Here is a 25911-nt window from a genome sequence, read left to right as displayed (position 1 = left end):
AGTCTACATTTTGAAATTTCCCTATAATTTCCTTTTCTAATAAAGGATTTCCCCAAGCTAGAACTACAATATTTTTATGCTATGTTGCCCAGGCTGGAGTGCAGTGACTATTCACAGGCACAATCATAGCACATTATAGCCTCTAACTCTTGAGCTCAAGTGATCCTCCTGCCAGCCTCATGAGTAGCTGGGACTATAGGGACACACCACTGAGCCTGACTAGAACTATAAAGAGAGGTGTTTTACTGGAATCTAAAATCAATTTAAAAATCAAAAATAGTATTCTAAAAAAGAAATGGGATTAAGGTAGACTCAAAAGTTCCACACCTCTTGGGTTAATTTTTTTTTCCCCCAAATTAAGTCAATAAGAGCCAAAAGAAAAAGATTAACTTGCTTAGAATTACATCTAACAGTTTACAAGTTGCTGAAATTCAATGTGTATTCAGACTCAACTGCAGCTTACCAAAGAAAGCTATAAATATGATCTGAATTAACACCAGTCTGGTGGGGAAAAAAAAAGTGTATTGTATCAAACAGACTTGCTGTGATATCTGTTCAAACATACCTGTACCAGTCAAAAGTCCAGCACTCTTCTTTCGTGCATAAGCGCGTAAGTGGTTGGACAGGCTAACAGCACTTGTAAACGTCGTATTGCAATGCACACATGTTCTAAGCTTCACAGGCATACCTATCATTCAAAAGAAAACTATAATCCAGTTCTCACTTCAAAAAGTGAAATTTTCTTAGCTTAAAGAGTGTAGAAAAGCACCACAATAAAGATGGTTTTCAAAACGTTCAATGAAATAGGTTAACTTAAAATAAGGAGGGGAAATTAAGTTAATTGTTATTAGTTTGTAGTTAGTATTTAGAGTCAACTCATGCTCTTTGGAAAGGTAGAAGAGGAGTGACTTGAACCTTTGAGCTCCTCTGGATATACACCTATTATTACTTTCTTGCAGATTTCTGTGTTACGCAGATTATTTCTTAAACCTACTACAATACAATCCTGTGATTTGAACACCACGGTTCTGTTGAGAAGTTTCAAAGCTTACAACATTACCAATAAAAAGAATTAAAAAGTCTAGTTGACAAAGTGGTAATTAAAGTGTTTTACCCACAAAACCGTAAAAGTCTCAATACTAAATTAGGCTTTCTGATGAAGGCTGGGAGAAAAGGTGGTAAAACACACCACTGAACAGCTGTTAGACACAACATTTTATTTAGGGTATTTTATGTTCATTACTCTGAATGCGCAATCAATAATGAAAGTTAATGATTTAAAGTTTTTTGCTAAAATCTTTGTGCTAAATAAATGATCAACAAGCTAACATCTTAGTCATCACAGGAAAAACATGTTCAAACAATAAGAAACTCCTAACTTCTCAGACAATCCTCACTCCCCCAACACATTTCAACTGGTTTCTTCAGCATTACTGTGATAGCCACAAATATGCTTTCCATCTCTGAAGTATACTACCCCTTGGTCAACACAGCTAACACATCTTCCCTGCATTTTATCCTTCTGAAAAAATATTGAAAGCTATTGACTTTCAGAGACTCTTTATTCGAAAGAAAAAGCCGGATTAAACAGAAGCTCATACAAGATAAACTGCTTTCCAGACCACTTACAATACAAAGTTATCTTTCCTTAAATCAAAATTGCATTACAACTATTTGGGATATCACAATGTCTGCCCCAAAGCAAATAAACAACATTACTTTACAGTAATGTTAGTCGTTATTAATCCATTAACTATTACCTCCGACACATTCAACTTAGAGCTCTAATCATGAGACCATTTACATAAACCTTCAACATTAACCTTCAAAAAGAAATCTAGAAAAAACACTTAAAATTTTTCTAGTCTAAAAGTATAAACCACACTTGGCAATACTGAATAAAGTTTGGCTACTTTATTTGCCACATTATTTGCCAATACATACAAAATATTCCTTTCAAAAGGAAAAACTATTGGTGCACAAGCACTAAGCTAAATCATCTGTTCTGTTCCATTAGAGCACTATTTTAAAACCTAAAACCCCAAACAAATATGTTTTATGTTCACAACTGTTCTCCAAAACCAAACTATTCCACAATACCGTGAGGAATTGGAGAGGGAGATGTTTCTTTGGGTTAATCACAACAGACACCAATCCATTCAGCTTTAAGAGTCTGTTTTGTTTTACCTAAGCAGTGGAAAAACCAACAGCTAAATCTTGAAAACATGATCACCTTGGAGAACTGGCAAAAATATGACAGAGGTATGCCTTTTCAATAATGCTATGCTTTTGAACATCAACCTCCCATCCACAACCATCCTCCAGCCAGAGCAAGTTTTATTTTTACAGATCAGCTTTTTGTTTGTTGTTTTTATTGTGTGTGTGTGTGGTTTTCTTCTGCTTTTGTTCTCACCTTACATTCAGACCAAGAAAAGAGGCACAGAGAACTCAGTGCTAATGAGCATCAATTGATGAGTTATACAGAAATGACAGTAGAATAACCAATCTGTGCTCTGTAAAAAAAAAAAGCAGCTTAAACAGGAAGATTGTGAGAAAGTATTTTCCACATAGATTCCATTAAAGAAGGCATAATTGAACTGCATGTAAACTGTGTATAGCATAGTCATAAACGTCCTCTTACCTGAGTGCATAGTCAAGTCCATTTTTTGTGGCTGATACATCAACGGACTATCCTCATTTAATGGAAGAACGCATTTCTGAACGAATCTCTTTCTTGCTGTCTGATTATGGATCTTTTGAGGAGAAATAGCAGAATTCCTTTCTTCTCCCATCCTTTTATTTTTAAGAAGTTCTATGAGTGTAAGAGACTGATTCTTTTTCCCACTGGGCAGTTCTGGTTTTGTTTCATCATATTCATTTAAGAAATTCAGCCCTTCTTCTTCTGATGCAGACACTGACAGAGCTTCAGTCTTTAGGCCATTACGGTATGCTTCAAGAGGTATAACATTTTGAGATATAAAGTCATCACTTGATGCAAGTTTTTGAGCTACAAATGGTCTGGGAATAATACGACGACTGTTCAATGCCTTTAAGATTTTTTCGTATTTTTCTTCATTTTGCATCATCTCATTCAGAACACAGATTGGAGATTTGTGAGCATCCCATTTCGTCTTTCCAAGTCTTTTCAAGTGGCCTCTAACATGATTTGATAATCCAATTTTAGTATCAAACCAACCACCACAGAGCTGACAAGTGTGTTCAGAAGTGGTTTCAGACTTCTCTATAGCTAGAAAAAAATTTTTAAGAGTAATATCAGACTTTCTTATATAAACTGACCACCCTAAAATGAGTTAATTCTGAAACATAAGATTATGATTCTAATAAAGACTAAATTCAAACAAAACTTTTAAATCTTCAGAATTAGAACACAGACCTATCAGCCCAAATCATCCCCATGGAGAACTTACCTTTTCTAACTCGTTTAACAGGTGTTCCTGTGCCAGTTCTTTTGAAATGCTGCATTTTGTCACTTGTGGCTATTTGTTCTGGTGATACAACATGACGGGCTTCATAGCTTAATCCTGCTCTGTGAAGATGCCCCCGGACATGATTTGATAACCCAACACCTGTTTCAAATGTTGCTGGGCAATAAGGACACGATTTCTTCTCAAGAGACAAATCAGTCCAATGAAAAACAGAACTATGCTTTGACAATGAAGCGTCTGCAGTTTCTAAATGCTGAGGATCATGTATCTCATGCAAAAAGTTGTTACTTCCAGCATCTTCATAGTATTCAAAATAAAAGCCATCGTTTTGGTCATAACTAAGAGTAGCATTTTCTCCAGGCTCCTGACCTTCCACTTTGCTCTTAAATAAAGGGAATAAATTTACATGCTCTTGATTAATATCACTATAGGTTTCATCTTCTATGGCCTGTGTAGTGTAGTCTCCTAACTCAACATTATCCCAGGAACTTTCATCTTCTGTTTCATAACTATCTTTCTTTTCAGCAGAATTAAGTTTTTGCAAAACGACAACAGTCATTTTATGCAAAAAATCCGGATAGCTATCCAAGTCTTCCCCTCCAACAGAACTTTCCTTCTTAGATTCCTTAACTACTCTCTTTACAGCTACACGTCTGTGATCTTTGAAGCTTTCAGGCCTTTTGGTGTCAGGCTTATGAGGGTCTGAAATAAAATTGTTGTGAGAATTACTTGATGATGAAAACAGGTGTAAAGAATTTAATGAACTAGCTTCTTCTTTTTTGAAATGCACAGGATATGATTCACCTGATTTTTTGATCATCCTATAGTTTTCATATTTGTGTCTATACAAATAGTGGCTATTTGCCTTGGCATTAGACTTTTCTTTTGCTGCTTGATGGAAATACTTAGGTTTTTGGTCAACGCTGCTTTTAATTGTAACATTCTTATGAGGAGAGCTGTTTTGATTGCACATGTTTACACCTGATTGGGCAATGCTTTTCCGAGCTTTCTGTATTCTGTGTGGCCGCTTATGAATTTTTGAAAAACTACTTGATTGTGAGGTTGATCCAAATGTTCGCTTCACATCTTGTTTTAAAGCAGAGTTCTTTGGAAACGTGGTTGACTGTTGTTTAGTTAATGGTTTAGTGCTATCACTATCTACAGGTTCTTCAAGGATGTCATTTTTTCTTTTATCAAGTCCAAGAGGACTACCAAATGAATCAACACATGATGATGAATGCAAGTACTCCGTGTGCTTTTTTAAAACACTTTTGGCTGAAGTAGTAAAAGGACACATCTTACATATGTAGGTAGCTGATTTTTTGGATGATCCTACTACAGAGTCTTTCATGAAAGTCTTTTTTTGTGTTTTTCTCTGGGCAATATCAGAAGTGACCATAGGGCATTTTACCACTGCCCCATGTGCAATGCCTCGATGGCATTCCAATTCATTTTCTGTCACTGCCATGAAGTTACACTCTTCACAGCAGTAGTACCTTTTATCTTTTTCATGGGTTTTAGCATGTTGCACAAATGTTTTAGGGCAATTGGTACCAAACACACACTGAGGACACTGTAATCGTGCACTTCTTCCTTCATCCTGAAGTTCTTTCAATTCACGAATTTCCTCCATCAACTTCTGTCTTCTCTCCTGGTGAATAATCATATGTTTTAGAAGTGAATTGCGATCTCGAAATGTCCGTCCACATTCTCTACAAGCATATGGCCTTGGGACATTAAGATGGCGAAAGTGACTATTCCCATCTAAATGATACATCATATGCCTGTGGAGGTGCTTCTTCTCCCTAAAATTCACATTGCACTTTGTACAGGGGTAGAATGATGGCTCTTCGGTACTGAAAGTAGCAGGTGACTCAGAATCACTCTCTTCACATTTCTTTTTTAAGGTATTTGAAAGAAAAGTGCTAGTATGAACAGGTGAACTCTCTTCTCCACACTTATCTGGGTTATAAATTAGATGTTGGAAGGCATCCACAGATTCTAAGTCTTCATCAGTTGATTCAGGCTTCACTTTTGATAATGCATATTTCTGTGAGTCTACTGCTTGTAGCTCTTCATTTTGTTCTAGAAAGTCTACTTCTTGCATTTTTGATTTATTGGGTACACAATTAGAATCACTAAAGCAATCCTCGGTATAACGAGTTATCTTGCTTACATCCATTTTTCGCTTTCTTTTTTTTTCTAGACCTATTTTAGAATGAGGTGGAGCTTTATCTACTGTTTCCTCATTAGTCATAAGAAATTGAATGAACTCTTTTTGGGGATCCCAGTTTGTATCATTTTCTGACCTAAATCCATCTGTACCTGAGGAAATTCCCGTTACTGTATTGACACAATCATCTTTCACCAATAAATCTTCACCATCCTCACCCACCTCTACTTGATTTATTAAAGTGCCATCTGACTTTATATTACTCCCTACTGAATTCTGAATGTCACAACCAACTGAAGCAGAGGTAGGTAGTTTTTTATTGGAATGGGTGGGATTCTTAGCATGTGCTACATCTGATAACAAAAATAAAACTTGGTGTTGACTTGCTTTCTGTGGTGTAGACAGCTGAAGATCAGCTGCTACCTTCAAAGTTGAACAAGATTCTGTTGTTGGCTGATCCACAGGCTGTCCAGTGGTTAATGAAACACTGCCTTTATTCATATTGGAAGTCTTAGTTAAGGAGGAGTGTGAAACTGGTCCATTAACAGCAGCTCCTTTAGGCAAGATAAAGTTTTCACTAGAAACAGTAGGAGCACCAGCATGTATAAATAGACTAGACTGGCCTCCACTTAAGGCGTTTTCAGATTTGTCCTTTGACAGTTCTTCAGGCAGAGTCAATGTATTATTTTTCTGAAATGATGTTTGACAATCTTTTGGCTTATGAACTCCGCTCTCTTTGTCTGAGATAAAATTGTTGTCATCTAGGAGTTCTTCTTTAGCACCAGTAATATCGGTGTTTATCTTCAAATCATCCATATTGTTGGCAAGCCCATTTAACACATTTAGTCTAGAAAATGGAAAAAAAAAATTTAGATTTGCATGAAAGAAAAAATACTATTAGAATGTATGGAGAGTTGAAAGTACATATTTTTATTAGTTTAATTTTCTACTCTTTATATTGAGATTCTAATAATTTTCCAAGAATGAAAGAACACAAACATATTGAAATATTTAAAAAGCACCTCAAAGGTTAATATTGTTCTTCATGCTAGGCAACAACAACAATCCAATACGTCATGTATACAAAATGTCTAGGGAAAAGCAACATACACAAACACACTAGGGAAAAGCAGCATACACACAGATACACATGTATACACACTCAAAAACAATATAAATATGCTACAGACTGAAAAAATTTTAAACCTCACGTGGAGATTGCTAATACAAAGAAAATTCTTTCACTTAAGTAGGTTTATCAGAGGTAGTCACTCTATTCTAGAGAACAATATAAATTATCAAATATTGCAGAGAAGTAAAAGATTTGTCACTTATAAGTTCATTCCTGAAGGTAACAAAACACCATTCAGTAAATAACTTTATTGAATGAACATATTTGCTATCAACATCAACGTTTTATGTATGAAATAGTCCTTTTTAAAAGACTGCTTTGCTCTCAAGATGCTTAATGTTCTCCCAACATTCTATCAATTGTAAAAATGCTTTATTCATAGTTTTGTTCATTCCTTATTCAAATTAACCTTAACTATAATTTTAACTTTAGTAAAGTTAACTAAATTTTAGTAAAGCGAATTTTAACTTTACTAAAGTTAAAATTAATGAAGGTTTATGTCAAACTTTCATATGTGGGGCCCCAAATTCTAGGCATTCTCTAAATGCAGTTATCCCACTTATGATCTGGTGGTCTAGTGCAATGGCCTAACACATTTTACAATAGAATAGCATAAACATGTTTTAAATTTATTTCATATAAAATGTAGATAAAACTTTTCTAGGCATTTTTGATAAGATATTTAATCATTATGAGAAAAAAGTACAATATTTTTAAAGGAAACAGTATTTCTGAATGTTTGGGGTCCATTCACACCATGACCGTAATGCCTACCCCCACTATGAAAAGTTCCCTTGCAACCTGTTTTTTTCCTGCTCTTAGAAATGGCCACATTGGAAGTATCTGCCTTCTTCAAAGAATGTCAGCTCTTTGAGGGCTGGGAATGTAATCTAGTCACTATCATATCTCTAGAACCTAGTACATCACTTGGCATAGGTGCTCAGGCAATATTTGTTGAATAAAAGACTGAATAAGTATTGGATTAATAAAAACACAATTTCAAAAATCAAAGTAAAAGTTCCTAAAGTGTAAAGAAGAAAAACAGTTTTGTTCCTATGAAATTTGGATACCCCATTCAAACACAAGTTCCATCAGGTTCTGATTTATTAACTCAGTAATTATAATAAGGTCCTCAAAATATCCAGTAATTTTCATGTACAATTTAAAGAACCTGCTATTTGGCAACCCCAGGTATTAACTAATTGAAGTACTGGCATAAGCTTCCATATTTCTTCTCCTTTTTTGCAGTTATTCTCCAAATATTTCCTAAGCACTTAGTAGTGCCATGCATTGTTCCCGTATTCCAGATATAATGGTAAACAAGACAAGTTAGGTTCCTGCTCTCAGATAAAGAATGAAGCCTGTATATTTTTCTTTTGCAGTATTTTTAATTTGCATAACAAGTAATACTATTTTAGGGCAACAGGACCTTACAATCTAACATTTAGAAATCAAAACATGTTCAATATAGTTCAATATTTCTACTATCCTTTAAGGGTACCAATTTCATGCTTTGTAAAACATTAAATCTAATTCAAGAATAATAAAATTGTTCTTAGGCCGGGCGCGGTGGCTCACTCCTGTAATCCCAGCACTTTGGGAGGCCGAGGCGGGTGGATTACAAGGTCAGGAGATTGACACCATCCTGGCTAACACGGTGATACCCCGTCTCTACTAAAAATAAAAAAAATTAGCCAGGCGTGGTGGTGGGTGCCTGTAGTCCCAGCTACTCGGGAGGCTGAGGCAGGAGAATGGCGTGTACCCGGGAGACAGAGCTTGCAGTGAGCCAAGATCGTGCCATTGCACTCCAGCCTGTGCGACAGAGTGAGACTCCGTCTCAAAAAATAAAAAACAATAAAATAATAAAATTGTTCTTACATTTTTCTTATTTTATAACTTAGAACAAGCACTTATAATCTGATCTTATTCTTTCCATAAAATGTTATTTAATACAACAAATACCTATTACCAGTATCTTTGACATTGTTTTTTATACCAACAATCATTTTTTCCACCCCTCGTAGGTTTTAGAATTCTGTTTTGAGATTGGCAAACTTCTGTGGTAATAAAAATAGACTTCCAATAAGATCACATTTAATGATATCACTCCAAAATGGTGCTAATGCATCACCCAGCAGGAGTCTCTACATCACATACACAGAAGTTAAAAATGGGCAGCACATAAACATGTGTTAGGAAAGGGTGTGCAAATGTCAAGGGAAAGAAAAGCAAGCCTTAATGCTACACTACTATTCATTCCTGATATTTCTCATTAAATTAGGTAGAAAACATAAAACGCTTCAATAGCAACAATCTCATAAATCTGAAACGAACGACAAAAAACTAACTTGAAAGACAGTTACTTTCCTTTCCGTTCCCACTTATTATAATCACAGAGGTGGACAAATATATGCTAAGTCAATTTGAAAGCCTATATTAGTTTTTCTCAACAGGAAGCAATGTTGCTAACGAAGTGGTAAATTCAGTGTTAATGAGTGGCTTCACTGTTACCACCTCAGAGGTAAAACCTTCCATGTTCTATGTTCCACCCATCTGTTCTGGTGTTAAGAGGTTTAGAGATGGAACAGACGCTTCCCATTTAAAGCAACTTCATTGGTACCCCCTGAACAGCAGGGTGACAAACTATGAGAACATCATGTCAGCTTGGAGACTGCATCCTCATTACTGGAATGGCTTTATAAGAGCTTTTCATAAGTTCACATTCTGAAGATATCAACCTGTTTTGTTCAAAAACATAGAGAAAATATATGTGCATAACAGATATTTTATCTACAAAACACATCTAGCAAAAAAAAAATCCGATTAAATATTGTTAAAATATAAAATGAAGTCTTTAACAATGAAAGTTTTCCTTCACATCCACATAATAAAATATGGCTTACTTACCCCTAAATTATTAATTATCTCTACTCAAAAATAAAAGATGTTACCTTCTGCATCAGTTTGAAAATATGTTACAAAAGTTGACTTAGGAAGCTTTCTAGGTCACTTGGTAATTCTGATTAGATACAACCTTCCTGTCATCAAATCTATACTGTCCATTTTCTGTTCATGAGTAATTCTTTACTGAGAGAAAATTAGCTTAATTTTGTTCTTTTATGTACATTATTAACTGCATTTACTACAAGTAGATTAACGTTTTGTGGGTACTTATTTTAGGAACAATTAAAATGTTCAGAATATATTCTAATTACACAATGCTCCAAATATACTTCTTCTTAGTAACAGTACTCAAGACTCATAGCTGTTGTGCTGAGATACAATGCAGAACCATGGATCATCAAAATCTGTTGCACTGAATAATTGATACAGAATTTTAACATCATCAAAAATTATTTTACTACATTCATGTTGGGTTATGTGGCATCTAGGCAAGAAAGCATTTGACTTGAGTTAATTTTACACCATCTCAAATAGTTTTTCAACTACCTTTGTATAGTCAAATGTATATATAACAGAGACATCAATACCAGTTTAGGTTACTATAACAAAGTAGGAACATATTTGAAGGTGGGCATTATTCATTAAGTTTAAAAAACAGAAGCTAATAAATTAAGATAAATAAACTGATGTTTGGACTCCTTATATATCAATTAAGATTTTTAAACACTGTTTAGACACCATTACTAAATCTTCCCCATATAATCATATAACCATAGAATTTTTCTTTTAACTGGTTTTTAAAATAGTCTTTAAAAAATTCACACACCTTTTTAAAAAGCTGCAAACAGAACTTGAAATCTACATAAAATATATTTCAATTTCTAGAAAATCATAATGAGTTCTACAGCTATAACTGCCTCTAGTTATATACTGTGAGCACTAAAAAAATTGTACAAAGGTCAGATCTGTCTTCAAGATGACAGATCATCACTTATATGCCTCAAGCTAGACTTATTGTCTCAGAAATCTCAAACATCAGTATTTTTGCAAACTATCAGCACTTGCTATAACACCCTCACTACACTACATCTTGAGGTTACTACAGAAGAAATGAGGTGATAATTGCATATTAACATAATTATTCTGTAATCCCTCTGAGCAAGCTTCCTAGGTCACTCAGTAATTCAGATTAGATACAACCTTTCTGTCATCAAATCTATGCTGTCCACTTTCTGTTCATGAATAATTCTTTTCTGATAGAAAATTAGCTTAATTTCATTCTTTTATGTACATTATTAATTGTATTTATTACAAGTAGGTTAACATTTTGTGGGTACTTAACTACATAATGCCAACCTTTGTTGTGTTGTATAATTTCATGCAAAATATAGTACAATTTGCCCTCATTGTATATTAGTTCATTAATTGCTATATTACACAGCTATAAATAAATTATAATGCTGCCCACTAGCTGAATTATAGTTAGGATCTGTCAGGTTTTCACAAACCCTATGTTCATTTAAATTATCCTTGCGAACACATGACAACTTCAGTTAGTAATGTATGAGATTGGGTCAAGAAGAGAAAACCATTCACAAGTGTCAGTCTAACTGTAAAACAGATCTTAATTAACTGAAATATTATATTTAAAATTATTGCGGCATTTAAACCTATATATACCATACACAATGTACAAACATATATACCTAAATCTCAGCTAGTGCACACTTCAAGAGAAGACAGAATGTATCATCCAGGTAATAACTTATTCTGGATGTCACATTGAGAAGAAACACTAAAAAAATACAGAACACTTGTAAGGGTATCCAGCATGAGACTGACTTTAAAACCAAGCCAAATAATAAAATGGTTCAGAAGGTTAGACTGCTTACTTGTCAAGAACATTACAGACAGGAATATGGAGTTGAGGATTGAATAAGATGATTTCTAAGGTCCCTTCTAATATGTACTACAAATGTTTAGTACTTAGTTATTACATAATTAACATTTAACATTATTTGAAATAATGAGCAAAAAACTGAAGAATTACACTACTGAGCCTTAAAAGTATTCTTTAAATTCACAATTACCTGAAATAATCCTTTAGTTAACTTATGATCTGTCAATAAATTGATTCTTGAACAATGAAAATATGACATTAAATGACCAACACACTGCCACAGAGCTAACTGTATCATGAAAACTCAATGTTACAGCCAGAGATTTTTTTTTTCCTTGGCAATACCAAAAAACAAAACAAAACAAAAAAGGCACTGAGTTTGATATATAGATTGCAATTTAAAAAAAGCAAACAAATTACACTGAACCTGTTGAACAGCTTGTTCCTGATGCCATGTACCATCCTCACTTGTTAACAGGAAGGCAGATGTTACAAAGTCAGGTACCAGACCATAAACACCTAATAACTCAAGATCATTCTTACTGCAAAGTATAGTAAATACTAAATATAATCTAACACATCTAAAGAAGCTCCCATGTGGTAAACGGAAGCAGGTAACTGTGTGGATGAAGGCAAGGAGGGCAGGGAGGCCCTACAAAGACATAACTTTAAAGACATGGTAAAATTATGTAACAATAAGAATCAACAGTAGAAAATCAAAAGGATGTTCACTAATCAAACATTAATTTCCTAATGAAGAATTCTGCAACTGGAAGAAGGCAATAAATTACAGCTGCAACCAAAGGAGAGTACTAAGTCATAGTTAGCACAGAATGACTGTTGTGTTGTTTATGCTTTCATGTAATTAGAATAAGTGATGGTCTCAGCTTACATCGTAATAGACATATATGCACGTGGCTCCAACAAGACAAATTTAAGCATTTAAGCATTTGAAATGAGTGATATATATGTAACTGATCAAATATTTTGACCACATTTGTGTAACATGGGTCAGTTCACTATAAAACATATCTGTTCAAATTATTAACTGTGAAACTTTCAAAGAAACCAATGTACCTAAGTACGTCAATCCCATACTCCAGGGGCAGTGTGTCAACTTTGCCCTCCACAGAAAGTATTATGCCATAAATTGTCATTTTACTTTGAGCCTTCTGGTATTCTTTAACCTATGATGGGTCTGCTGTTTATGTTCAGTTTTGAAATATTATATAAATACTAAACTATCATATCTAATAAATTCAAGAAAAGTGAGAGTGTTCAAAGTCCTAGGAATACAAAGCATATACAGATGCTCCTTTACATATAATGGGGTTACCTCCCAATAAACCCATGATAAATGGAAAACATCATGTTGAAAATGCATTTAATACATTTAAACTATTGAACATTGTAGCTTAGCCTACTTATACATACTTACATTAGCCTACAATTGGCCAAAATAATCTGACACAGTCTATAAAAATTTTATAATAATAAAAGATAAGATTAAAAATACAGTCTCTACTGAATGCACATTGCTTCTGCACCATCGCAAAATTGAATCATTGTCATTGTAAGTCAGGGACTGTATGTAATTACATAAATGAAAATAGAGACAATTATACGTAAAGAAGTGAGATAAATATATGTGCATATGGAATAAATTGCTTCAGAATAGAAATAATTTTAAAGGGCAAAGACAATTTCACCATTCAAAAAACTGCTATACCTATAAATTTCACAACAATTATCAAGACATAAAGAAATAACAAAAGAATGGTTTTAGAGTATAGAATCAGCATCAAGTCAGATATCTATTTGCTTAATGTTTATTCAGGAAATGCTAGGAATTTGTTGAAGAACTTAAAAGCTAAGAATGTTCAAAGTGCTGTTGATGAAGCTTTTGCCCCAACCATGTATATTCCACAGGATCAAGGCACACTATAGTATGCACAACAAAGTTAGTGGCATGACTGCAAATGCAAACATGGTGGCTTTAAAGGGATTCCTTACAACAGCTGAAGAGATAACTGGTGCCTTAATAGATTGTTAATGCAGATGAAACTACTGTCATCCCTCAGTATCCATGGCTGATTGGTTCTAAAACCCTGGTGGATACCAAAATCTACGCATACTTAAGTCCCCGCACTTGACACCATCTATGGATAAGATAAGCAAGCCCTCCATAAATGTAGGTTTCACATGCCATGAAGACTGTATTTTTTATCTGCATTTGGTTTGGGTGCGGATGCAGAACCCACAGATACAGAAAGTCGACTATATTCATCGAAAAAAATCCACGTTTAAGTGGACCTGCACAGTTCAAGCTCATGTTGTTCAAGGGTCAACTGTATTTCATTTTTGGGAAAAGATGACCAACAGAACCCTTACCAGCATGTCTAGCCTGATGCTCGGAACATAACGAATGTATACTAGTTTCCTTCTAATACCTCAGTAATTAAGTTTTTCAAATTCAAAGGTTCACAGATTTTATTTAATATGTAGACTTCTTAAACTTCTGTAGATTTTAATAATCTGTCATAAAAGTTCCATAAATTAATTTGCTTAATCTCATATTTAGAAAATATAAAATTAAAGTCTAATGAGAAATAGAACTTGAATAATATGACATCCAGGATTGAATTATTTCACTGATTTACAATTTAATCTATTGAAGGAAGGATTTAAATCGTAAACAAATTTCTGTAAATCTGTAATAATCTATAATGAGTACTTAACCTCTCACCTGTATTATATACATTCAAACTCTACTATGTAAATTCAAACTTATATATTGAATTTATATATTTATATATTTGAATATATTTATTCCATATATTCACATGGAAAAGTATGACATCTTTGAGAACTAAAAAAAAGAACAAAACTGAAAGTGCTACTTCAAAGAAATGTTTTGTATTAAATGTGAACTCTTGAAATGTTATTATCCTTGCTCAATTTATTTTTCTGAAACCAGAAAAAATCCAATTATCATCTAAGAAAAATATTTCAAGATAATCACTATTCTACAAGTATCTTAATTTAGGATGGTAATAATTCAAATACAAGAAATTTGCTTTTCTTGAAACAAAATATATTAGTGTGCTTCTCTCTCACATTATTGTCTTAACAAAAATATACTTGGCTCTCTCTGTGGGTTTTGCATCCTCAGATTCAACCAAACTCAGATCAAAAGAAATAAAAAATAAAATTACAAGAATAAAAAATACAAATAAGAAACCAATGAAGTATAACAACTACTTGGCATTTACACTGTAGTAGGTATTACAAGAAATATATTGATGATTTAACATATATGGGAGGATGTGTACAGATTATATGCAAATACAACATCATTTTATGTAAAGGTCTGGAGCATCATTGGAGTTTGGTATTCTTGCAGGGTCATGGAACTAATCCCACATGGATATCCAGGGTTGAATGTATGTTACCGATTTTTAGTTAGCAGCTAAATTTGCGTGTTTTTAGCAATAGGATTCCCAGTATGTGGCTAAGGAGAATGTTTGCTTATACCACCAAACACCGTTCCTGAATCCTTTTTGTTGTTCATTTATTGATTCAAAAAAATAGTGCTGGGGCCGGGCGCAGTGGCTCACGCCTGTAATCCCAGCACTTTGGGAGGCCAAGGTGGGCAGATTGCCTGAGCTCAGGAGTTCACGACCAGCCTGGGCAACATGGTGAAACCCCGTCTCTACTAAAATATAAAAAATTCGCAGGGTGTGGTGCCGTGCACCTGTAGTCCCTGCTACTCAGGAGGCTGAGGCAGCAGCATTGCTTGAACCCGGGAGGCAAGGTTGCAGTGAGCCGAGATCGTGCCACTGCACTCCAGCCTGGGCGACAGAGTGAGATTCCATCTCAAAAAAAGAAAAGAAAAGAAAAGAAATAGTGCTAATAATAGTGCTTTGTTGTTGTTATTGTTAGTCGTTTTTTTAATTTCAAAGTGTTTTGTCAGCCTCCTCCCAAAAGCAGATTGTGTTTCTTTATTGAAAACATACTAGTTTACAGAACCTGAGGATATTAAGTACTAGGCCTGGTAATGATGAATCTTATAAATTAATAAAGTATAGAGATATTCATGAATCTCTTGGCACACAACAAAATGGCTATAAAATATAAAAATAAAAAACTTTTACAAGTACAAAGAAAAACTGACAAATCAACAGCCACAGAGGGAGGCTTTAAACGATTCTCCCAAAGGTTAACAAATCAAGCAGACTTAAAAAGTAAAGAAGAATACAGAAGATTTTAATAACATAATTACTAAGGTTGATCTGAACAGTGGTCTTCAAACTGGGCTATGTATGCCCCTGAAAGTACAGACAGACTTCTCAAAGAGTATGCAGGTCAAGTATTAATTTCTAGTTCCTCAACTTCCGTATGTACTCTTTCCCTAAAATTGATCTGGATGTTATATTTGCAATACTCTAGTTCTTCTTACCCATCTCCCTTTTAAAGATCACCCTTCTCTCACTGTACAAAAGAAAGGTTCCCAAACACATATCTAGCAGCCTTCCTCATCTGTATCAGTTGTTCAGGCCAATAACCTTGGAGCAACCTTCACTGTTCTTGTTTACTCACACCTCATATCTAAACCATCAGGAATTCCTACTGCTATTATCTTCAAAATACATCCAGAATCCAATCACTTCTCATCACTGCTATACCCAGATCCACTAGGACTTCATCAGCTGACTAATCTGGTATTAGTACAAGGACAGATCCTTACACACTTACCATCTATTCTCAACACAGCAATCAGAGTGATCCATACAGATAATGTCCCTCAAAACTCTAAAATGACTCCCTGTTTTTCTCAGATAAAAAAGGAAAAGCCCTTACAATGACCTGAAAGGACCTACAGAGAGATACTACCTAGTAACCCTTTGACTTCGTTTCCTACTCCTCTCCCCAACTCACTCACTCTGCTGTAGACACACTGGCTTTTTTGTTGTTGTTTTGTTTTTACTATTCTTGAATATGTTCTCTACTAGCGTAAGGCCTTAGCATTGACTATTCCTCAGATGGAATGCTCTTTCTCCCAGATAGTCTCATGGCAAACTATTTCATCTTGGTTCAAGTCTTTGCTCAATCATTATCTTCTGAATAATGCCAACCTGGACCACTCTAGTTAAACTGACACCCCAAAACCCTTACCTTCTCCACACTGCTGGCATTCTCAAATCTACTTATACTAGTTTATCCCTTCCCCCGCCTCCCATAACACTTAATTAACACCATCTAACACACCATGCAATATATTTATTTACTGTGGTTGTAGTTTGTGCATCCCTCCTCTAATACTAAGTTTCACAGGCAAAGATTTCTATGTACCTTGCTAACTGAATACCTCAAGGGTCAAGAAGAGAGCTGCCCAGAATCTTAGCATTGCGCAAATGCTCCAGTGTGTAAAAACCTTTGGGGAACCAAATAAAAGGTTTGAGAATACAGAGCTCCTTAGGCAGAAGGCCATTGCAGCAAAGCACATAATAGGAAAATTTGAAGGCTACACAGTCTTAGTTAATCAAAAAACAGCTCAAGGGAAGAGTTCAGTATCTGTCTCTCTCTCTCTCTCCATACTTCTCTCTCACCCCTCTCCCTGACTCCCAGTCTTAGAATTAAAATTCAGAAATGAAAAGGTCATCAACAGTGATACAAATACATTTATTTGAATTTTTAAAATGAAGCCATTTTTACTGACAAAGGGTCACCTTGGTTTAGCTGTAAAGACTGGCTTTGTTAAATGTTACAAGACAGACATTTTCTGTAACCTTAATGAATTAAATCTACAGTACAAAGATTCTGAAGAAATGAGATGTAAATTATGCATACAATGTACTGTATAAACATGTAATTATTCTCACTTGTGACAAAAATGTCAGATGCCACCTTAAAAATACCATAGTTTTCCAAAATTATTTTAAGAGGTGTGTGAAGAAAACAGTATGTAGACCACTGATCAAACATATAGGGAGAGGTCTATACAACAACTAGACATTCTTTTTTTCAAAACACAGAACATTTATAAAATCTGAGAATGTATTACAATGACCACTGAGAAGCTTCCAACAGAAACAGAAATCACTGTAGACCATATGCTCTGGCCACTATGTAACAAAGCAGAAAGTTGATACAATTAAAGAGATAATTAGTGAACTAGAAAAAGGTCAATACAAAGTATATTGAATGAAGCAAGGGGAGACAAAAGGATGGAAAATAGAGAAAAGAGTAAGAGCTGAAACTGATATGGTAAAAGATCACACATACATTCCAACATCTAGTTGGAATCCCGGAAGGAAAGAAGAGAGAATATAAGACAGAAGCAATACTTCTGAGATAATCGCTGAGAATTTTGTAAAACTGACAAAACACATCAAGCCAAAGCTTCTGGGAGCACCTGGAACTCTGAGATGAATAAATAAAAACTACACTTAGATACATCACAGGAAAACTAATGAAAATAAAAGACAATGAGAAAAAAAATCTTAAAAGCAGCCACAGAAAAAAAGAATACCTATAAAGAGACAACAATTAGACTGAGGAAAAAAAAAAAAAAAAAAGCAGCTCCCAATGTCCAAGAGCTAATCTCATGCTATCAGACTATCTGATGTTCTGTCACAACGTTGCCTTAAGAAAAAAATAGTATCTCATAAAACATCCATGTCAGACAAGGTCATTGTGCAACACAAACTACCAAACATCTCCCCCCCTCATTAAAATGAGTGATTTGTCACTTTCTTTACCAATTACAGGAATACCTTGGAGATACTGTGGGTTCAGTTCCAGACGACTGCAATAAAGTGAATACTGGAATAAAATGAGCCACCATTTTTTTTTTTTTTTTGGTTTCCAAGTACATATAAAAGTTACATTTAACAGACATGGGGAGGGGAACACACTGGGGCCTATGGGGTAGGGGGTGAAGGGAGAGCATCAGGAAAAATAGCTAATGCATGCTGGGCTTAATATGTAGGTGATGGGTTGACAGGTGCAGCAAACCACCGTGGCACAGATTTACCTATGTAACCAACCTACACATCCTGCACATGTACCCTGGAACTTAAAAAAAAAAAAGTTATGTTTGTACTATACTGTTGTCAATTAATTACACAAAAGCTATTATGTCTAAAAAACAAGGTATATACCTTAAAGTATTCTATTGTAGCTGGGCCCAGTGGCTCACGCCTGTAATCCCACACTTTGGGAGGCTGAGGCGGATGAATCACCTGAGGTCAAGAGTTCAAGACCAGCCTGGCCAACACGGGGAAATCCCATCTCTACTAAAAATACAAAAAATTAGCCAGGTATGGTGGCAGGCGCATGTAATCCCAGCTACTTGGGAGGCTGAGGCAGGAGAATTGCTTGAACCTGGGAGGCAGAGGTTGCAGTGAGCTGAGATCGCGCCACTGCACTCCAGCCTGGTGACAGAGCGAGACTCTGTCTCAAAAAACAACAACAACAAAAATAAATAAATAAAATAAAATACTTTATTGCTTTAAAAAAATGCTAACAGTCATCTGAGCATTCAGTGAGTTTGATTCTTTTTGCTGAGATTTTTGCCTTAATATTGACAATCAGAGTGGCAGATGCTGAAGGTTGGGGTGGCTGTGGCAACTTCTTAAAATAAGACAGCAATGAAGTTTGACACATTGATTGACTCTTCCTTTCATGAAAGATTTCTCTGTAACGTGCAATGATGTTTGATAGCATCTTACCCACAGTAAAACTTCTTTTGATATTGGAGTCAATCTTCTCAAACCCTGCTACTGCTTTACTGACGTAATATTCTAAATCCTATGTTGTCATTTCAACAATGTTCACACTATTTTCACTACGAGTAGACTCCCTCTCAAGAAACCACTTTCTTCGCTAGAGAAGCAACTTCTCATCTGATCGGGTTTTATCGTGAGATTGCAGCAATTCAGTTACATCTTCAGGTTCCACTTTTTTTTTTTTGAGACAGAGTCTCACTCTGTTGCCCAGGATGGAGTGCAGTATTGCCATCTCAGCTCACTGCAACCTCCACCTCCCAGGTTCAAGCAATTCTCCTGGCTCAGCCTCCTGAGTATCTGGGATTACAGGCTTGCACAACCACGCCCGGCTAATTTTTGTATTTTTAGTACAGACAGGGTTTCACCATGTTGGCCAGGTTGGTCTTGAACTCCTGACCTCAAGTGATCCACCTGCCTTGGCCTCCCAAAGTGCTAGGATTACAGGCGTGAGCCATGGCACCCAGTCTTCAGGTTCTACTTCTAATTCTAGCTTTCTTCCTATTTCTACCACATCTACAGTTACTTGCTCCACTGTAGTCTTGCATCCCTCAAAGTCATACATGAGGGTTGAAATCAACTTCCAAACTCATATTAATGTTGATATTTTGACCTCCTCCCATGAATCACAAATGTTTAAGTTGCATCTAGAATAGCTAATCCTTTCCAGAAAGTTTTCAATTTACTTTGCTCAGATCCATCAGAGGAATCACTCTAGCTACAGCAGCTGTAGCCTTATGAAATGTACTTAGTGACTTCAAGGTCAAAATTATTCCTTGTTCCATGAGCTACACAATGGATGCTGTGTTGGCAGGTATGAAAACAACATTCATCTTGTACATCTCCATCAGAGATCTTGGATGACCAGGTGCATTGTCAATGAGCATATTTCGAAAAGGAGTCTTTTCTAGCAGGTCTCAACAGTAGGCTTAAAATAGTTCATAAACCATGCTGTAACAGGTGAACTGTCATCCAGGCTTTGCTGATTCATTTATAGAGCACAGGTAGAGATTTCATATAATTCTTACGGGCCCTAAGATTTATGGAATTGTTCAATGAGCATTGGGCTTCAACTTAAAAGTTACCAGCTTCATTAGCCACTAACAAGAGGGTCCGCCTGTCTCTCAGGCTTCAGTTTTGAAGCCAGGCATTTACTTTTCTCTAGCTATGAAAGTGCTAGATGGCATCTTCTTCTAGTAGAAAGCCGTTTCATCTACACTGAAAAATCTGTTGGTTAGTGTAGCCATTCTCATGAATTGTCAGAGCTAGATCTCCTGGGTAATTTGCTGCAGCTTCTACATCAGCACTTGCTGCATCACTTTGAGCTTTTATGTTATAACATGGCTTCTTTCCTTAAACCTCATGAATCCACCTCTGTTAGCTTCCAACTTTTCTTCCGAAACTTCCTCACCTCTCTTGGCCTTCACAGAATTGAAGAGAGTTAGGGTTTTGATCTGGATTAAGCTTTTGCTTAAGGGAATGTTGTGGCTGGTTTGATCTTCTATCCAGACCATTCAAACTTTCTCCATATCAGTAACAAGGCTGTTTTGATTACCTACTATTTGTGTGCTCACTGGAGTAGTACTTTTAATTTCTTTCAAGAACTTTTCTTTTGCATTCACAAACTTGGCTAAATGTTTGCGGCAAGAGGCCTACCTTTTGGCCTGTCTCATCTTGTATAATGCCTTCCTCACTCAGCTTAATTCTAGGTTTTGATTTAAAATGAGAGACATGTGACTCATCCTTTCACTCAAACACTAATAGAGGCCACTGTACAGTTATAAATTTGCCTAATTTCAATACTGTTGTGTCTCATGGAATAGGGAGGCCCAAGGAGAGGGAGAGAGACAGGCAAGGAAGGGCCAGTTGGTGAAGCAATCACAACACACACAATATTGATCAATTCAGTTCACTATCTTGATTGGGCATGGTTTGTGGTGCCCTAAAACAATTACAATAGAAACACTGAAGATCACTGATCACAGATCACCATAACAAAATAAAAAGTTTGAAACGCTGTGAGGATTACCTAAATGTTATACGGAGATACGAATGAGCATATGTTGTTGAGAAAATGATACCTGTATACTTGCTTGATGCAGGGTTGCTGCAAAATTTCAGTTTGTATAAGACACAATATACGAAAAGCACAATAAATCAACACACAATAAAACAGGGTATGCCAGTGAAAGTTTATCTCAGCTTCAGTCTGCATTCCCTACAGATGAGATTTAGTATGATGGCCAATCTTGAGACAAACGAAAATGAAAACACAACATACCAATACTTATAGGATGCAGCAAAAGCAGCATGTAGAGGAAAATTTACAGCTGTAAATACCTACATTAAAAAAGAAGATGTCAAATTAGCCGTCTCACTTTATGCCTTAGGGAATTATTACCTTAGGAAAAAGAAGAGCAAACTAAACCCAAAGCCAGTAGAAGGAAGAAAATAATCAATCTTTAGAATAAAGATAAGAGAATATTGGTTCTTTTAGTCACAAATACTCAGGAGGCTGAGGCAGGAGGCTCACCTGAGCCCAGGAGTTCAAATCCAGCCTGGACAACACAGACTCTGTCTCAAAAACAAAAACAAGAAACCCCTACCTAAGCCGCCCTCTAATTAAAAAAATTAAGTTGGTTCCTTAAAAAGATCAACAAGATTGACAAAGGAATTGACAACAACAACAAAAGAGAGAAGAACACAAGTGAAAAATCAGGAATAGAAGTGGGGGAACACTGGTACCAACCTTAAAAATTAAAAGAATTATAACAGAATACTATGAATAACTGGATGCCAAAAAATTGGATAATCTAGATGAAACAGAAAAATTCCTAGAAACACAGAAATTACCAAAATGAAGTCAAGAAGAAATAGAAAATCTGAACAGACCTAGTACAAGTAAAGAGAATGAACTAATAATCAAAAACCTCCCCAAATGGAAAAATCCAGGACTATGCGGTTTCACTGGTAAATTCTATGAAACAAAATTAACACTAATTATTCTCAAATTCTTTCAGAAATGGAAGATGAGACAACACTTCCTAACACATTCTAAGCAGCCAGCATTACCCTAATACCAAAGCCAAAGATACTGAAAGAAAACTACAAATATCCATTATGAAAACAGACACCAAAATCCTCAACAACTTACTAGCAAACTGAAACCAACAGCATATTAAAAGTATCATATAACATAACCAAGTGGGATTTACCCCAGGAATGCCAGGGTAGTTCAACATAAGAAATGCAATCAATGTAACATATCACATTAATAGAACAAAGAAAAAACACTACATGATCATCTCAATGGATGCAGAAAAAGCATTTGACAAAATTCAACACTGTTTCATGAAAAAAGCAAAACACTCAGCAAATGAGTAATAAAAGGAAATGTCCTCAACATGACAAAGAGCATAAAAACCCATAACAAACATCATACTCAATGGTGAGAGACAAGTTTTTCCCCTAATATCAGTAAAGAGACAAGGCTACCACTTTTACCACTGCCATTCAACACTGTACTAAAAGTCAGTCAGAGCAATTATGTAAGAAAAATAAATAAAAGGCATCCAAATTGGAAAAGAAGTCAAACTATCTCTATTTGTGAATGACATAATTCTATTCATAGAAAATTCCTTAGCATCCACAAAAAAACTACTAGAGCTAATAAACAAATAAAGCAAACCTGCAAGCACAACAGCAACATGTAAAAATCAGTTGTGCTTCTATATACCAGCAACGAATGATCCAAAAAGAAAATTAAGAAAATAAATCCATTTGCAATAGCATCAAAAATTAAAAAATAACCAGAAGAATAAGTGTAACCTCATGACCAGCCTGGCCAACAGCGAGAAACCCTGTCTCTACTAAAAATAAAAACTAGCTGGGCGTGGTAGTGGGCACCTGTAATCCCAGCTACTCAGGAGGCTGAGGTTGCAGTAAGCTGAAATCGCACCACTGCACCCCAACCTGGGCGACAAAAGCAAAACTCCTAAAAAAAAAAAAAAAAAGAAAGAAAGAATAAATGTAACCAAGAAAGTAAAAGACTTGTGCACTAAAAACTACAAAACATTGCTAGAAAAACTTAGAGGCTTAATTAAATGGAAACACATCTATGTTCATGGATTTCAAGACTTAGTATTGTTAAGATGGCAAAATTCCCCCAAAGTGATCCCAGATTCAACTCTATCCCTATTAAAATTCTAAAGGCCTTTTTGCAGGATTGTAAAAGCTTATCCTCAAACTCATATGGAACTGAACGAGTCCCTGAACAACAAAAACAGTACCGAGAAAGAAAAAGAAGGAGTACTCACACTCCCTGATTTCAGAACACTGATTACAAAACTATAGTAATCAATGTGGCAGTAGAAGAAGGGTAAACATACAGATCAATGGAATAGATTTAAGAGTCCAGAAATAAGCCCAATCGTCTATGGCCAATTCATTTCCAACAAAGTGCCAAGACCATTCAATGGGGAAAAGAACAGTCTTCTCAACAAATGGTACTGGGACAACTGGATAACCACGTGCAAAAGAATGAAGTTGGAAGCCTGTCTCACACCAGGTACAGAAACTAAATCAAAATGGACCAACAATCTGAACACAAAAGCTAAATTTGTAAAGCTCTCAGAAGGCATGGGTTGGATCCTCATGACTCTTGATTTGGCAATGGATTCTTTGACATCAAAAGCACGAACAGCAAAAAACAAAACAAACAAACAAAAAACAGAAATTGAACTTTATCAAAATAAAAATCCTTTGTATATCAACAGGTATTATTGAATATATTTGGTAAATATATTAATATCCAGAACACATAAAAAACTCAACAACAAAAAGACAACCTAATTTTTTAAATGAGCAAAGGACGTGAACAGGTATTTCTCAAAAAAAGATATATAAATGACCAAGCCCATAAAAAGACGTTCAACATCGTGGTCATTAAAGAAATGCAAATCAATACTACAATAATACCACTTCATAACCATTAGAATAGCTTTAATAAACAAACGAAAAAAACGAAAACTAACAATTACTGACATTGATGTAGAGAAACAGAGACCCTCATACACTGCTGGTGGGATAATAAGTATGGATAATAAGTTTGGCAGTTCCTAAAAGAGTTGAGCTAGATTACCATATGATCCAGCTATTCAATGCCTAGATATACATCCAGAAGAAATGTAAACTCATGTCCACAGAAAAACTTGTACACATATGTTTATAGCACTGTATTCATAAAAGTGAAATAGTAAAAATAACTCAAATATTCATTAAGGAATAATATGTAAATTGCGGTATATCCATACAATAGAATATTATTTAGCCACATAAAGAAATGAAGCACATGCTACAACTTGCCAAGTAAAAGAAGCCAGACACAAAAAGTCACATATTCTATGGTTTCTTTCATATGAAATATCCAGAACAGGCAAATATATAGAGACAGAAAGTAAAGGTTACTTTACCAGGTGATGGAAGGGGGCAAATAGAAAGTGATTACGTAATGAATACACAGTGTTTTTATGGGGTGATGAAACACTTTAGAAACTAGAGAGCTAGTGGTTGCACAACAGTGTAAATACAGTAGTCCCTCATCTACAGTTTTACTTTTCACAGTTTCAGTTACCTGAAGTCAACCACAGTCCAAAAATATTAAATGGAAAATTCAGAAATAAGCAAGTTACAGGTTTTAAATTGCTATTCTACAGAGCTTGATGACATCTTGCACCATCCCACTCAGAGGGATATGAATAATCCCTTTGTCCAGTGTATATGTTCTCCACCCATTAGTCACTTAGTAATCATCTTGGTTATCAGACTGACTGTCATGATATTGCAGTACTTTTGTTCAAGAACCTTTATTTCACTTAATAATGGTCCCAAAGCACAAAAGTAGTGATACTGGCAATTCAGATATGTCAAAGAGAAGCTGTAAGCCGTTTCCTTTACATAAAAAGGTGAAAGTTCTCAATAAGAAGAGAAAAAAAAAATGCTAAGGTTGCTAAGATCTACGTAAGAACAAATCTTCTACTCGCCGAATTGGTAAGAAGGAAAAAGAAATTTGTGCAAGTTTTCCTGTTGCACCTCAAGCTGCAAAAGTTATGAACATGGCGCATTTTAAGAGCTTAGGTAAAACAGAAAAGGCATTAAATGTATGGGTGAAAGACATGAACAGAAACGTGTCTGACTGACAGCAATAAGGTTTGGTACTACCTGCAGTTTCAGACATCCTCTGGCAGTCTTCAAATGTACACTCTATGGATAAGGAGGGACTACTGTTCACTAAATACCAATGAATTGTACACTAAAAATGGTTAATCGTATGTAATGTGAATTTTACCTCCGTTTAAAGAAAGCCAATCATAAAATGTCCCATGTCCTGACAACACCCAATCTAGGACACATTTCCACTTCCTTAGACCCTCTCCAAACTACTCAACCAAAGCCCAAATCCTGTAATAGGTTCCTTCTAATATCCTCTTAGTAAGACACCCTAAAGCTCCCTTTAGTGTGTGATCTCCCTCATTGCAACAAGTAAAAAATGTGCTCAACTACAGGTGTTC

The 25911-nt window shown here is 35.4% G+C and overlaps 1 protein-coding gene across 12 annotated transcripts in view; it reads right to left on the bottom strand.

Annotated features, from left to right (window-relative positions):
• Window positions 1-25911, bottom strand: part of ZNF644 (zinc finger protein 644) — a 113184-nt gene that overhangs the window by 19535 nt on the left and 67738 nt on the right. For 5 of the 12 annotated variants that reach the window (XM_016922264.4, XM_016922298.4, XM_063799699.1 and 2 more), the window contains 3 exons: window positions 3429-6466; window positions 2642-3247; window positions 566-688 (listed from right to left, as the gene is read on the bottom strand). The exons of 2 other annotated variants lie outside the window; for them this stretch is intronic. In XM_016922264.4, coding sequence (XP_016777753.1) covers window positions 566-688; window positions 2642-3247; window positions 3429-6466 — 3767 coding nt within the window. The remainder of the gene's footprint in view (window positions 1-565; window positions 689-2641; window positions 3248-3428; window positions 6467-25911) is intronic. 5 more of the 12 variants (XM_016922299.4, XM_054684884.2, XM_063799726.1 and 2 more) reach the window with 1 other exon arrangement.

Source organism: Pan troglodytes, chromosome 1, assembly GCF_028858775.2.
Source record: "Pan troglodytes isolate AG18354 chromosome 1, NHGRI_mPanTro3-v2.0_pri, whole genome shotgun sequence".
Classification (NCBI taxonomy): domain Eukaryota; kingdom Metazoa; phylum Chordata; class Mammalia; order Primates; family Hominidae; genus Pan; species Pan troglodytes.
This window is presented reverse-complemented; position numbering and strand designations above follow the sequence as displayed.